General features: G+C 38.0%; 1 protein-coding gene across 2 annotated transcripts in view; it reads right to left on the bottom strand.

Moving 5' to 3' along the window:
* The window catches only part of ADCY3 (adenylate cyclase 3), a 105,838-nt gene that overhangs the window by 20,432 nt on the left and 72,190 nt on the right, over positions 1-13,216 (bottom strand). For both annotated transcript variants that reach the window (XM_088152159.1, XM_088152160.1), the window contains exons 8-11: positions 8,192-8,354; positions 3,972-4,091; positions 1,688-1,830; positions 538-699 (exon numbers count right to left, since the gene is read on the bottom strand). In XM_088152159.1, coding sequence (XP_088008285.1) covers positions 538-699; positions 1,688-1,830; positions 3,972-4,091; positions 8,192-8,354 — 588 coding nt within the window. The remainder of the gene's footprint in view (positions 1-537; positions 700-1,687; positions 1,831-3,971; positions 4,092-8,191; positions 8,355-13,216) is intronic.

Genomic DNA, 13,216 nt, shown 5'->3' with positions numbered 1-13,216 from the left:
TACCCTAAAGGGCTGACAGGTGCATTCTGTACCAGCTATAGCTTCCAAATAGTCTTTAAGGGCAGCTCCATGTAGAGCATGTTACAGTAAGCCAAGTGGGAGGTGATTAGGAGCATGAGTGACTGTGAGCAGGGCTTCTTGATTCAAAATTGGTTGTAATGGGTGTATAAGATGTAACTGTACAAAAGTCCTCCTAGTCATAGCTCTACCTGCTCTTCAAGCAGAAGCTTTAAGTCTAGGAAAACTCCTAAATTTCAGACTACCTCTCAGCTGGGGAGTACAACCCCATTCAGAGTCAGGGATTGAATTTTCCTGGAATCATTAGGCCTACAAACCCAAATCCACTCTGTCTTGGAGGTATTCAGTCAGAGTCTATTTCTCCCCATTCAGACCTTGTCAGCCTCCAGGCACTGTGTCAGCACTTTAACCACATTACCTGTTCAGTCTGGTGATGAAATGTATAACTGGGTATCATCAGCACTATTCTAACAGTCCTGTATGAAAAGGGCACAGCTCCACAGATCTAGGTACACTAACCGTGGATCAATGAAGATCTCCACCAGAGCAGTGAAAAATAGGACCACACATGAACAGCTGAAGGCAGCCCCACTCTGCTTCTCCTTCTCCACAGAGTAACGTGTCTCCATCTCGGGATCAATGAAACGCATGGAGAGGCGATAGGTGGACCTGCCTTTTAGCCTGTCAGATATTTAGGACATATGATCATCATCTAGGACATCTGAGATTTTTTAGAATACTAGCAAAACAGTAGGTCTCAGTCTAGTTCCACTCAATCTAGTTCCCAAGTCATTATGCTTTTAACTGTTCATTGCTGGGGGGAATATTCTGCTTATGGACTCCCTAGAACATGATTCAGCCTTAGGAAGAATGCTGGGCTAGAAGGGCCTTTGTTCTGATCCAGCATGGATCTTTTTGAATTCCTATCTGGGCAAATAGAAAGCCGTCTTTTACCAAATGAGAATGGCCCACTTATCTCAGTTCTGACAGTATCTCTTCAAGGCCTCAGGAAAAAGCAGCTGTTCTGATCACTGTTACTTATAAGGCTGCACTTGGTATCTCCCGAAGCAATTATTTAAAATTCCCCAAGTTCCTATTTGCTTTAAGTCCTCATGTTTTATTTTGCAAAACCCCCTTATCAGCTTAAATTATGACTGAAAAGTCAGCTGGCTATGCTGGGGATGGCTTGTTCTTCAGTTTTATACAAGCATATGAGGACTAAAGGACAGCATATTCTATTAAATACTGTGTGTGAAGAACCTCAGCTGTTTATTTCAGGGACTGAGACCAGATGATGGAAACATTTTCTGAACCTAAGTAGATGACAGTCCAGTGATTGTCTGGATGGGGGCCAGCTGGGAATAAACACACAAACACACAGAGAATTTGCAGCCTGAGTTGTACAAGAGAGAAAAAGCAGGAAGTAAATACAATAATAAAAGCAAATAAAACAAAGTCTCCAAAATATTCTTTCCCACAATGCAAAATAGCAACCAAAGCAGGACAAGGACCTGAATCACTGGTAGAAGTCTGAAACCACAGTAGTGGACATTGTGAAGAGTAAAAGTTTCTATGTGATATTCAAACTGGCTGGTAGAGGAAGAGAGAAACATTGGGATGGAGCAAAAGACACACAATTAGCTCCAAGGTGGAAGGATAGGAGACATACGCCTGCACAGATTCCCTCTCCAGCAAGGCCTCATTAAGCAACTTATTGAGTTCCTGCTCATTCTCTGAAGCATCCACCACTCTCTCTGCTAAGTCACGTAAGCGAAGACGCCTCCGAGGGTTGGGAAAGGAAGGATTCACTACCTGGATAGAAAAAAAGGCAAATAAAAAGTCCTCATTAGAATCTGGAGGATAGAGAATGGGCAGTAGACAAGAGAGGCCAATAATCATGCTCTTGGACCAGCCAGTCTCAAGCTGATGCTCTCAGGTGTACTGAATTACAATCCCTATCCATTTTGTCCAGCTCTGCCTGGCTGGGCAAAGAACAGAATAGAAATATCCAAGTTCTTTGGGACAGAGTATGGTACCCTGGTCTCTTGAAAACATGTCAAAGGCACTTTCTCGAAAACTGCTCTGGAATGTGGGGTTAATCCCAAATGCCTCTTTATATCAGGTAAACTGGTGGGTTTGCTCTCTGCTGCCTCCTCTATTCTCCCACCTCCCCAAGGAGGTTCTCTTCTAGCGCAGCGTAACTTCATCTCTCTTTTTGGGCACATGGACAGACTTTCAAACAAAGCATTGAACTACAGCTGTTTTTTAAACATACAATTTCCCATTTAATTTTTAAATTAAAATAACCCTTTAAAAAAACAAGAAACAAGGAAGGGAACAGTAGCCATGTTGCCACACATGGATGCCACACCAGGGACCTAAGCAATACATCCACATGATCAAACAAGAATTGTACAGCATCTATTATGTTGAAACAGACAGCTGAAATTAACAGTTGGAAAAAATAGTTTGCATTGGAGAACTTTCTGCTCAGACTTGGACACTTGGCTGCCACTCACTTGCCCTCATTGCTATTTTTACCTATCTTACTGCTATTTTTGTTGCAGTTGGAGCAGGAGCACATACTTCTGAATGCTGAAAGTTGATATATCTTATCCCTCTTGTATGTCATTTCGTCATGAAACAATGTTGCGATTTTACACGCACGCGCACACACATTTTTCTGTGTGATGTGCAAAGAAAACATCTTTGCAATGTTTTCTGATTCTGGAAGAGGTACACCTCAAGTTTTTTTTAAATGTATTATGCAAACTAATAAAAATAAAAATGCAGAAAATATTAAAGTATCAACCCCACTACAAACTCAATTACAGCAATAAAGAAGAGGGAAAGGGACTAGAAATCTCATTATAAACAAAATATTTGTAAAACGCTTTACCATATTATGTCAGAATCATCTTCTTTGTCCCAAAGACTAATTAAAATGTTGGCAAGCAATAGATATCAGCAACTTATGGCAGCAAATCAAGCATAAATTTCTCCTTCCAATTACGTATAATAATCCCTTTAACCAATCCCCATGTTCCAAAATCCACAATTCTATTGCTTGATAGATTCCAAATACTGGGGATATACTATGTATCCTTAACATACAGCAATTGATTCAGAGTTATCTTAGCAATCCTGTTAACATTAGCCCAAAATGCAACAGTACTAGGACAAGTTCAAACCATGTGGGTTAATGTTCCAACTTCTGTGTTACATCTAAAACAGCAGGGTGATAGTAAGCAACCTGTATTAAGGCTTCAAGTATATACTAAGCAAAACTTTACACTGTATTCTCTTATTTTAAGAACATGGGGAACTAATTCATGTTGTTTAAGGCAAACCACCATTAATGTAGCCCAGTTGTAAAGTACATTCTCTGCATGCAAATAGTTTCTTGCTAGTCCCAGGTAGAAGTGTAACAGATGGCACAATTCAACAGGCCTGACTGAACTTCATACCAATCCTCATCAGAGGCCTAAAGGCAGGCAGGCACTTATTAGAGGGCTTCTTGACAGTAGAACTCTCTCATATTTGGAACTTTGTTAGAAAAATTAACCTGATATTCATTCTCCCTTCTTCTTTTATATTTCTTCCCTCCCTCCCAACCTGTACCCAGGTGAAGGATTGTTGTTGTTTTAATTGGCTAATGCTGGATTTACTGTGCTTAAGCTTTTTGTTAGTTTTTATTACCTGGATAAGGTCAGCTGGTTATTGATTCCATTTTAATTTTAAAGATTTTATTTTTCAACTGCATTTTAAAATGTACATTACCTTAGAAGGGTTTTAGTAAAAAGCACTTTTTTTTAATCCACAAAAACTCTCAATTTATGCACACATGCATATGTACGTAATTTCTATATTTTATACATAAGCAGCTTTTTTTGGAACAAATTTCAATGAAGTTTTTGTTTATTTATCTTTCTCTATCCATCCTGCCCCTTTACCCTAGCATCCGATTCCTCTGCTTCATCTGGGGTTGTGCAGGTGGTATTAATGCTCCCATTGCATTCTTTGGTGTTGATCAGTTGAGGTGAGTTCCCATGGGAGGATGAGACAGATAACTTCTGTAACATGAAACAGAAAAAGAGACAAATGAGCTGAAAGTGCAAATTTCTGAACTCTTCCACAGCTGGGAAAAAAATTGGGTTTTGGAAAACAAGTAGCTGCTAGTACACTAGCTTTCTGCAACATATGCAGTCTGATGTGTCAGGTACCAACTATCATAACTCAATAAGCCAAGATGGGGGCATCAAATTGGGCAACCAAATTAGGCAAGCCTGTTTTACACTATCACAACCCTATCTCTTTCTTCCTCCCTTTTGCATGTATAAGCATCATACAGTAGATCTATTATAAAATGTTGTGGCCCCATCCCACATTCCCTCACCCACCCATAACACTAAAACCTAGACATTCTAATTCTTCAGGCAGTCAAGATTAAAGGAACTACCTTCAAACAATTCCAAAATAGAAACTGAAATTTGATATGAACTTGGATGCCATGGGCAGAGATTCACGAAAAACACAAACACCACCTACAGAGAAAAGACAGAGGCCTAAACAATCTTGTACTTAACATGCTAATTTCCTATATGGAAAGACTACTTTATTTCTTTGTACAGAGGAACATTCAGTCATCTGAGACCTCAGCTGAAGTAGTGCCGTACTGGCATAGGCTAACAAGTTCAGTGAAAACAAGGCCAATGTGAGTCTCTGAAGACTGCCATAATATCAAGATCTTGATGTACCCTGGGACTGCTACTCTGTGTCACAAAGAGTCAGAGAAAGCTTTCCCAAGGGGTATTATTTCTCAGTGGCATTTCATGACAGCCACAAGATATGTTTCAGTGCTAAACTCTGAGTCAAGATCCAACAGATGCAGAACTATGCAAGCACAGCAGTCTGGTACAAGCCACAATGAAGTCACATGCAGCATAACATCATCACACAAATGATACAAATTATGTAATTTACATCAACTGCATGATAACATAATGATGCACTTGCCCCCTCTTGCCAACACCCATGAGCTGAGCAAGATCAGAAAGCAAGAACTACACAGATTTCACTGAGGTATCTTTAATGTATCATTAATCTTTAAAGTTGGTAAATACACAATTTAAGAAACTTCATAGAGAATCTCCACTCCTCATTTATAGCAAGTTCATTAAGGCAAAACCTTATAAATGATCTGAATTGCTTTTTTCCCAGGTTTCTTGTCACCTGGGCTCAGCTGCCATGTATAAGATAAGCTATCAACAGGCTCACTTTATATATCATGATTATTTATGTCTATTCTCCTTTCCATTACTTTCCCAAGCTCCCCACAATCTTTTACACATGTTCGCAAGCCTTGTTTTTATGTTCTTTCCCAATCACATGATTCCTACAGTCTCACCCTTGCTATTAATGTATCAATCCTAGCTGTAGTATCTCTCCTGTCCTGTCTTTCTCCTATTTATCAAAACAGATTCTAAGCTCCGTGAAGACCTATTCTCTGAAATCCAACCAACATAGAGAAGATGGTCACACCATGTGACAGCTGTCAATTCAGTGGTAGTTGGGCTTCACCACACCTCACTAGTATAAGGGCACTTCTTCTCTAGTTCTCATATGGAGAAAGGGATCCTGAAAGAGTGCATACCTTTCCCAGGTAGAATTAAAGCTGCCACTGATTATTGCTTTTGGAATTCCACCTTTGAGAAAAATATATTTGCCCGTGTATTTTTGTAGATAAGAAGCTTTGCCATTTGACTTTAATTGCCTGATTAATATGAGGTGCTAAATACTTGTTTTTCCTCTACTTTTATAGGCTGCATTTGATCTCACTATTTTATGTTATATGGCAAAGTAACTGATTTTTATATCAGTAATCAACTACTCAGGATTATTTTTATGAAAGTCAAGATATATAATATTTAAATAACCAAACATATAAACAATAAAACATCATTAATAGCTAAAGAGCAATGATTGAAAAGGCAACAGCTCCGAACTAACTGGATAGCACTATTCAGGCAATTCCAGTAGAATCCAAGGCATACATTAGCATGCAAGATAGTACACCCTCAGCTGAGGATCATACCCAGAGGGAGTTCAAAGCTCAAACCAGTGTCTGACTTACAAACTGAAACAATGAAGAAAGGACTTTCTTTAAATATGAAAGCGATTAGCCATAGAACAAGCTATTTTAATTCCCAGCTTAATGGAGAATCAAACTTATTAATCAGTTCCATTGATATTGACTCTAAATAAATGGAGGTGTATTGAGATTTAGAGAGAAGCAAACTGGGATAGGAATACACTTGCACTGTCAACTCCTGGAATAGTGACTAGGAGTATAAACTTCAGGGCTACAAGTTATCCTGCTTTTAGTGTGGAATGAGTGGTTAAATCAGACTTGCAAAACCCAAACCGGTACTTTAAAGAACTATAACAATACTGCTTACTAAAAATGAGTTGCTACATACAGCTAACATCTTTTTCTATTCCTTGCTGAGAATGTTTTTTCTAGTTTTATACACTGCCAAGAGTCCATTGGAGTTGGATAGCTAATAAATTGTGATGGTTCTTTGCTTTTCAAGGACTGTACACACCACTACATACCAAATCTGTACAAAATGCTTTCTTGCAGCACACACCTTCCCCAACAACAGACTACTACCCATCTAAGACTTGCAAGGTGATGTTGCCATGTAAATATGTCTTTAATACTCAGTCCTTTGATACTTAGTTCAAGCAAAAGTCTCAAAGTCTGCAAAGTGGCATACAACCTCTGTCTTTTTCCAAACATTCTGCACTAGTTGGGATGAGGTGCTGCCTCAGTGTGGTTGTTCCTTTTCTACTTGCTACTGAGCTCCCAGCAAAGGTTCAGACACCAGGCAGGACTCCCACAAGGATATGCTGCTCACCATAACTTGTGGTCCTGGCAGTTGAATGATAGTCCTCTTGCCTGCTTATAATGCCTGCCAATCTTCAGACATCGCCTCAGTTTCCCCATCAGTATGCCATTTGCTTATCACCTTTCTTCTTATACACACACCCCTACTTTGTCTCAGCATTTGCTTTTCTAAGCTAAGAGCCTGGGTGGGGTGAGGCTGCCTCTGGACATCAGCACATCCTTGAAAACGCCAGAGTGTGGTTCAACTATCACAGGCGGTGGAATACTGGCTTGGATGCTTGTGAGTAAAGTTTGAGTTAATGAATCAATGTATGAGGGAAATGTGGTGAGAAGCATTTCTGCCAGGCTGCAGCTACTTTTCCCAACTTCACTCCCTCACATAAATGTAAATAAATAAATACATTCATGATACAGACCATACAATCTTTTAAAAAACCATGCAACTTTTTTGTGAATGGGAATTGACTCCTGTCCCTCCACCTCTGCCCCCAATTTCCATGTAACATCAAAGCTAGTTTGAAGGAAACTCTTAACTTTCTTGGGAAAATTCTGAGGCTATATTAGGACAAAACATTAAATTATTCTGCTCCTGATTCTAATAACAGAAAGCATCTATCAACAGAAGCAGATCATAGGATTCTACAGATTGAAGCTTTTTCATAAAATAATTCTTTGGTATTTATACATGTTTCATGTGTTCTCAACATACATGCCTAACATAAAAGTAGTCTCAGAAAAGAACCTTGTTTAGTCACAATTTCCAACTAAGGGAATCACTAGGTGGTAAAACCCAGATTAAACTCTGCATGCTGAGTGATATGGTCCACAATAGTTTTTCATTTAATGTACATTTAGGAAAATTATCTGATCAAATCTAGACATTAAAATATCATTCTGGGCATTCTGAAATAGTTATTTCGTAATGACGAATCAAAGAAACAGAACGTGTGTAGGGTTAGGTTTATCTAAATTAAGTATCCAAGAGGTATTATTAGACCTTCTCTCACAATTCTCTTCTCTAAATGCACAGAAGAAGTCTCAGTCAAAATAAACTTTGTTTTAAAAAGAAAAAAATACAAGTGCTTAGAATAGCTAATAGTAGTAATAGCATCAAGGATATCAGTCTGAAATAATACCAAGCATCAATCATGATGAAGAAACTGAAGGGAAAGAGATAGATGAGAACATGTTCTTCCTCTGATCCTACTAAACCTGATACATAATTCTGTTCTTTTCAAAAGATCCAATAGAAGAAATACTCACCACCCCATTGATCCCATTCTTAAGTGGCTGCTTCGGTACTAGTACGAGGTAGGTGACGATCCCCTTTTCCTTTAGGTATTCACATCGTGACCCACCATCTCCTGGTTCCACCTCAAATTCTCCTTTCAAGCAGTCCATGGTGCTCTGAGAAATGTGTACACGCCTAAAAGGACCACAGAAAATGCAGTCAACCTTAATACAGGAGAAAATGTCAGAGCTGTTGGGAAAAAAGGCTGGAGAAAAGTCCAGAACTTCAAGGACTTTCAGAATTTACACAAACAGAACACACCACTGTCCTGAAATACACAGAAAAGTATTTTTCAACATAACAGCTTTGATAATCACAATAGATTTTGATTATAATAGTAAAATCTAATACAAACTGAACTTAAAGAGAAAAAAAGAGTAAAAAGTACAAGGAAAAAGGAAAAAAAGAAAAAGAAAAGAATATAATAAGAAAGAGAAAAGAAATATGTAAAGAAGTGACTTCCAAACGTCATCACATGTATAAACAAATATAGTGACTCTTCACCCCCTCTAAGGTTACAAACATTTATCTCTTCATCACATATCCCATCCCTTATCTATAGGCAAATCCATAAAACATCATCTTTTCAGTCTTGGTGTCAGCAGAAAGTCCATAAAGTTCACCAGAAGTAAAAACATACCTTGTTTTAACCTTGATCAAATAAATCAACTTTATATTCCTTCCTTTTACTTCTAACAGTCTTAATATTTAGTTCATTCAAATATTGTCATAGGATTTGATTTCTCTTCATTTCTTCTTTATCCCATCACACAGAGTTTTTTGGGTCTTTAACAAGCCTCTTTTGTAAATCCAATACAAAAAAATTATCTAAGTCACTTTCTTGGTTTATCATTTATATTTCCCTTCTGATTTTTAAAACATCAGCTAGTTTCTTTTGTATATCCAGTGAGATATCCTTTTCCAAGTCATTCTTTTGGCCTGTCATTTGTAAATTCACTTTTGGTACCATCTGTCTTACCAGATAAAATTTGTTCCATATCTGTCATTTCTTCAATAACATCTTTTGGACGTGGTCTACCCATAGAGTCAGACATCATGACTAACACTGTTGACATTGTGTGTTTTTCTCCACCTAGAATCTTTAGTTCTCTCTAGCATCCAGTTTTTAAAATCATAAAATTACTTGCCTTTGTTATATCTTGCAAAAACCAAAACGGATCTATTTCCCACAAGAAGCTGTTTGTTCTTTATAATTAATCCCAAAATCTTATTGTAAAAGTTTCTATACTCCAAATTTATCTGGACCCTTAGGCCATTTATAACTTTCTAAGACCAAAATCTTTTAGCTTTTTGCTGTTTATTTCAAATTCTTTAAATTCTTATGATTAAAATTTTCTTTCATTCAGGATTGAAAGCAAGGTCACCCAGCATTTTTAAATTTGTCATTCTGAAGGTTTCAAATAGCTTAAAAGTAGTTAATAAGCAACTTCCGAAAGTGATTAGAAAGTGAGGTTAGCAAAATTAGTGTCCTTGAAAAGGGGCCAACCATGATTGCAAGCCAGATGACTATTCCCATCATCTCCCAGCACTCACACCCATGGGAGACTGCTGTCCTGTGTTCTCTTCACAGGGAGCAACCGTCCAGAGCACATGTGGGCAATGTCCCATCCTCTCCTATCCAGAGGAGTTCCAAGGAGTTCCAGTCTATTCACTGGTTCCTTGGTCTTTGTTGCAGTTGTTGGCTCCGCTTTCATAGAGACATCTTCAGTCCACCATTCCTCCCCGGAAGCGCACAATAGTACATTAAGTACTATCTTTCCCATGTTTTATGACACCATTTTCAAAATAAGTGGCAACTGGATGCTGCCCAAGTGCACACAAATATCATGGCTTCATAAACTAGAAACTCCTTGCAGTCTGCACTTCTGGAATGTGAAGGATGCCAAAGCTAGGAGGTACTGCTTTTCAGTTGAAGTACCAGCACTTTGGAATAGTCTCCCAACCAAGATCAGACCAGCCCCTTCCTTAATGGCTTTCAGGAGGATATTAAAAACTGAGTTGTTTCAGGGAATATTCTAGTTAAGTTCATGAGCTCCACTATCTTTTATGTTACTTTTATTTTTGTTGTTTTATTTGGGTTTTGATTTTTTTGTTTGTGTTTTGTTTGTATTGTTATTTTAGACCTACTGCAGAGCTTTTAATGTTTTCATATCATGTGAGCTGCAAGAGTTATTAGATTGTGGTGGAATATAAATAAACCCTTGAGGGAGAGATGGTTCCAGTAGCTCTAAAGGAACTGGTGGTCTGGCCCTTCCTCAGGAAACCTTTGCTGGATTCAGCAGAGTTGGACAATTTTCATCCAGTCTCCTAAAAAGAGACAGTTGTTAAGAAGGAGGTTGCAGCTTCAAAGGGTACTGGAGGAAACAGTTTATCTGGACACTTTCCAGTCCAGTTTCAGACCAGGATATAGCACTGAGATGGCATTGATTACACTTCTGGATGACCCGTAGCGTTCTTAGGACTGGGGAGTGCATCCCTCCTAGCCTTCTTTGATCTCTCAGTGACCTTCAGTACTATCAACCACTGTATACTTCTGGACCAGATCAGGGGATTGGGATTGGGAAGTATGATTTATTGTAGTTCTCCATCTCCAGGGCTGGTTCTAGTCAGTGTTAGTGGGGAAACAAAAGTCTAACCCTAGGCCCTTGCTTTGCATATTTCTACGACTTTGTAAATCTTTCGGTCTAGGATTCAGAGAGGGCCTCCATTCATTTTCCTATTGCAGAAATTTAGCACCACAACCTCTTGTTTTAAGCAGCAATTATTTATTGGTTTGCTTACAAAATAAGGGGCAAAATATTTCTCCTTAAAATGCTTCCCAATATTCTTCCCCCCAAAATTAAAAAAAATAGTTGAGAAATGTCAGCCCTATATCCTGGTGGCCAAGAAAGCCCAGAAGCTTTTTAAAAAGCTTTTTAAAAACATTTAAAAGCCAAACAAATATTGACTGCCCTGCAATATACGAACAGTTGTTAAAATCAATCCTCTTGACATTCTGGAAATCCCTCAAGACCTGGTTATGTCACCAGGCCTGGGGGTCCTAGGGAACCATATCAGGATTTTCTCATGGGAAGAAATTCATCCCGTTATCTGTACAACAATATTATGTCTAGCTTATGTAGCTTATGTAAACAAAACAACTTGTGACTTGTGTGTTGTGCACGTATATTGCTAATTACTGCCACCTATTGGCGTGTGTATGCTAGTTACCCAGTGGGGGGGGTATGGAGTGACAATATAACTGGAGCATTGTATGCCCAGTCCTACAGTTATAGTTGCAGTTGTAGTAGAGTGTTAGCCACTATGTAGGTATGTAGTTTTATGGGTTATGTAGTTGTAACAAATAACCAAGTAGTGTACCTCTTCTCTGAGAGTTTTTGGCTAGAGACTTTATGTTTCTGGATAAGTCTTGGATGCTGAATTTATGAGAAGTGTTTTTCCTATATTTTGTATACAACTTGTATTTTATGAAGTTTTGCATTTTTATCAATAAACAACCAGATAGTATATATTTTCTGGCTGAGTTTCTTTGGAGAACAAGATATGGACATTGCAGTTTGCAAACCTATCATGCTGGTGTGTATTTTTATTTTTCCCTGAGCAAAGGGTTTCTGGGAGCACTGCTGTACCCTGCTCAACAAACCAGAGACATGTTCAGATGACTCCACTACTGAGGTGGATATATTCACTCTCTCTTTGCCTGGGGTTTGTATATTTTGTTTTTAATAATATTTAATCTTTAAGACTGATTTTTATTTTTTTTAAATGATTGTTTTATAAGTGTTGTTTTTATCTGATTGTTGTATGCCGCTCAGAGTCATTTTTTGTGAGATAGGCAGCCATATAAATTTGAGGAAGGAAGGAAGGAAGGAAGGAAGGAAGGAAGGAAGGAAGGAAGGAAGGAAGGAAGGAAGGAAGGAAGGAAGGAAGGAAGGAAGGAAGGAAAATTCCAGAGATCTAGCAGTAAACTGAACCTACGTAAATTAAATGTTGGGTCACTTTTGATGGTTACCCTAATATTTCCAAGCAATTAATGAAGTTACTGCTGCAAAAATGTACAGAAATAATGTCAAACTGGAAGTTTAAGAATTCAACAGGAAAACATCTGAACTGAGTGACTTAGTAATGCTTAGTATACAGAAGTACTTTCAAACAACACTGACGGAACTTCATTATTGCTAGAATTCATGACAATGTTGATAGCAAAAGTTTATGGTGTTATAGATTAGGTTTAAAATTAAGATTTTAAAAATACTTTATCCTTTTACATCATTTTCTCTCAAAACTGAACTATACAGTAATATTTCAGATTTTAACCAAAAATAATTCTGTGAATAGAACTGATACCAAATGTACACCATTGATTGCCTTGCTTGAAAATGTCCAGGCACAATGTGGAAAGGCAGACCTGCCTTCCCTCCCAAAAGTCACCAAGAATCCTGAAAAGTATTTGGTAAAAATGTAAATAGCATTTGCACAAGTGAACACTTTCAACAAGCTGAGCACTGAGGCATAAAGAGAACATGTCTCTTCATGATTTGCCAGCACTTTCTAGCTCTGCCACAAAACATACCCTATATATATTTCTTTTTATTATAAAATAATTTGCCTGATGGATCATGATATACATTTGCCAGACTTCAACTGGGAGGAAGTAAATACCAGCATTGCTGACAACCATGTTTGAGAGCAAAATATACTATACTATATAAATAAAAGAAGTTCTCAGTGATTTGTACATCACAGCTCCATTAAACATCGTTACATCACAGGGCATCTTAAATACTGACATTTAAGATATTTAAATATTTAAATACCGACATTTGTTAGTCAAATCTATAGGCTCCTACTTGAATGCAGTTTCTGAGTTCAATGGTTATTAAATAATATTTATGCACTATATTTTGTCTTGTTCTTTCTCCAAGGAATATATTCTCTCTGCATCTCTGAAGAGTTGGGTAGAACAATTTGTAAGA

Source organism: Python bivittatus, unplaced genomic scaffold (assembly GCF_059951505.1).
Source record: "Python bivittatus isolate LINGU-HERP-01145 unplaced genomic scaffold, Pbiv_v1 ctg000690_np1212, whole genome shotgun sequence".
In the NCBI taxonomy this organism is placed as follows: domain Eukaryota; kingdom Metazoa; phylum Chordata; class Lepidosauria; order Squamata; family Pythonidae; genus Python; species Python bivittatus.
The sequence above is the reverse complement of the archived record's forward strand: the minus strand, read 5'-3'. Positions and strand labels throughout refer to the sequence as shown.